The 2,253-nt window shown below is 31.8% G+C and overlaps 1 protein-coding gene across 1 annotated transcript in view; it reads left to right on the top strand.

Annotated features, from left to right (window-relative positions):
- Positions 1-496: 496 nt before the first annotated feature.
- Positions 497-2,253, top strand: part of LOC105119447 (copper-transporting ATPase RAN1-like) — an 8,624-nt gene continuing 6,867 nt past the window's right edge. The window contains exons 1-2 of the mRNA XM_011017589.1: positions 497-941; positions 2,052-2,246. Coding sequence (XP_011015891.1) covers positions 624-941; positions 2,052-2,246 — 513 coding nt within the window. The 5' untranslated portion in view covers positions 497-623. The remainder of the gene's footprint in view (positions 942-2,051; positions 2,247-2,253) is intronic.

The following is a 2,253-nucleotide window of genomic DNA, read 5'->3' as shown; positions in this document are numbered from 1 at the left end:
AAGACTCTTATACCATATCAAAAAGTCATCTTAACCTAACGATTTAAACTATTAAGTGTAATCTCATAATATAATTTATATTATTGTTTAATGAAAAGATCGTCCTGATAGGAGTACAAAACTGTACAAAGGGTAATTATATAATTATAAATTTAGGTTATTTGAAATAATTAAAACTATTATTTTTTAATATATTTTATATTAAGAAATATATTAATATATATATACTTTTAATTTTTTAATTTATTTTTAATATCAACATATTGAAATAATTTAAAAATTTAAAGAAATTAATTTTAAAACAAAATTAAAAATATGGGAAACTTTGGTTAAGATGGGAATTTTAGAGTGTATTTATTTTTTGATTAAAAAATATTTTTGAAAAGTTTTAAATTTTTTTTAGTTTTAATTAATTTTTTTATATTTTTAAATTATTTTAATATACTAATTTTAAAAAATAGAACACATATTATTTTAATATACCATCCACCATTAAGTCTTCCCTCTCTCTACCTCCCAGAATCTCTCTTTCTTCCGTGTTTCTTTCCATTTTCATTTTTAATTTCTTTGATTACATCGAGAGAGATTGGCTCTGCTTGTGACCCGTATTGACGTCACCTAGCATGAGAGACCTACAGCTGACCCAGGTGGCGGGCACCCGGCAATCCCCTCTGGCCGTGGTTTACACCGATGACATGATGGAGGATGTTAGGCTTCTTGATTCCTGTGAAAGCCGGGACGATCATGATGACGGTTCGCATGCAATTGTGATTGGAGAAGATGGGTTTAAGAGAATTCAAGTGAGAGTTACAGGGATGACTTGTGCTGCTTGTTCCAATTCTGTTGAATCAGCATTGAAGAGTGTTCATGGGGTTTTCAGAGCTTCTGTTGCTTTGCTTCAAAATAAAGCTGACGTCGTATTCGACCCTGCTTTGGTTAAGGTAGGTTGGTGTTGGTGGTGATGGCTAATTGAATTTTGATTTTGGTGCCTGGTTGTGAATTTGGAGATGTATGTTTTTGTTACCTTTTTTTGTTTTTTGTTTTTTTAAATTCGTAGCTTCTTATAATTTAGTCAGTAACTTTGATTTTGTGTTGGTTATTTTTAAATTTTGTTTTGGTATTTCTTTAGTTACTGGTTTATGGTACTGAGATGGATCGTACGTTAGTTCTAAATCTGAAGAAGTTCTATTTTCAGCTTGTGTTTTTTTTTCTTTTAATTATTATAGCTGATGATGGATTGGAAGTTGTTTTTATAGCATGGTGTTTTGAGCTGAATTATTAGCTGTTCAAAGTTTTTAACACTGCTGTACTTTGACTTTTAAGCACGAGGTTAGTTTTCTGATCGATGTTGAGTTCGTATGATTTTGAACATGGTAATTTTTTTTATATGCATTTATGGATCATTGGACAGACTTTTATTGAGGAATTTCTTTATGGTTATAGTGCTTCTGATGTTAGAAGAGATCTAAGAAGACATATTAGTCCTACATGATAAGAGAGGTATGCATTGACATTGCTATTGATAAGGCCGAACAACTGGGCATATACGATATTACCAGTTACTTGGGATGCATTCTAGTTAAAGATTTCTTGCTCCTACATTTCTGTGCACGGATACACTCAGAAAGTTTGACTTTGAAATTCTGTATCCCTATTTCTGGTTAAATTTCTTGCTGTGGTGTGGGGATTTGGTAAAATGAAATCTTCATGTACTCCAAAAAACCCCATACTTGATTGCAATGCTTCAACTAAATTTGATTAAATTAAATTATCTATGTGAATTACTTGATAGCAGTGTTTCATCTATATTTGATTTATGAATTTCAAGGTTATGTATTTGTTGCTTATGAAAATGAGTTTCCACAGTTGCTTAAAGACAACTTGACAACGGGTTCTCTTAGATGTTTATAAGTTTATATTACTATTGAGAAATTTATCTCACATGGTTTCCATTTCTGTAATGGCTTAAAAACTGCATGGGCTATTACGTTGCATGGCTTAATTGCTGTGTACATAAATTTACTGAAGTAGTTTATAATGTCTTAATTCAGGACGATGATATCAAGAATGCAATTGAGGATGCAGGTTTTGAAGCAGAGATTCTATCTGAACCTAGTACATTAAAAAAAAAGCCAAATGGAACCCTTTTGGGGCAATTCACAATTGGAGGTATGACCTGTGCAGCCTGTGTGAACTCTGTTGAAGGTATTTTGAGAAATTGTCCTGGTGTCAAAAGGGCTGTGGTGGCATTGG

The sequence above is a fragment of the Populus euphratica genome, unplaced genomic scaffold (assembly GCF_000495115.2).
Source record: "Populus euphratica unplaced genomic scaffold, PopEup_1.0 scaffold2967.1, whole genome shotgun sequence".
NCBI classification, from domain to species: Eukaryota; Viridiplantae; Streptophyta; class Magnoliopsida; order Malpighiales; family Salicaceae; genus Populus; species Populus euphratica.
The sequence above is the reverse complement of the archived record's forward strand: the minus strand, read 5'-3'. Positions and strand labels throughout refer to the sequence as shown.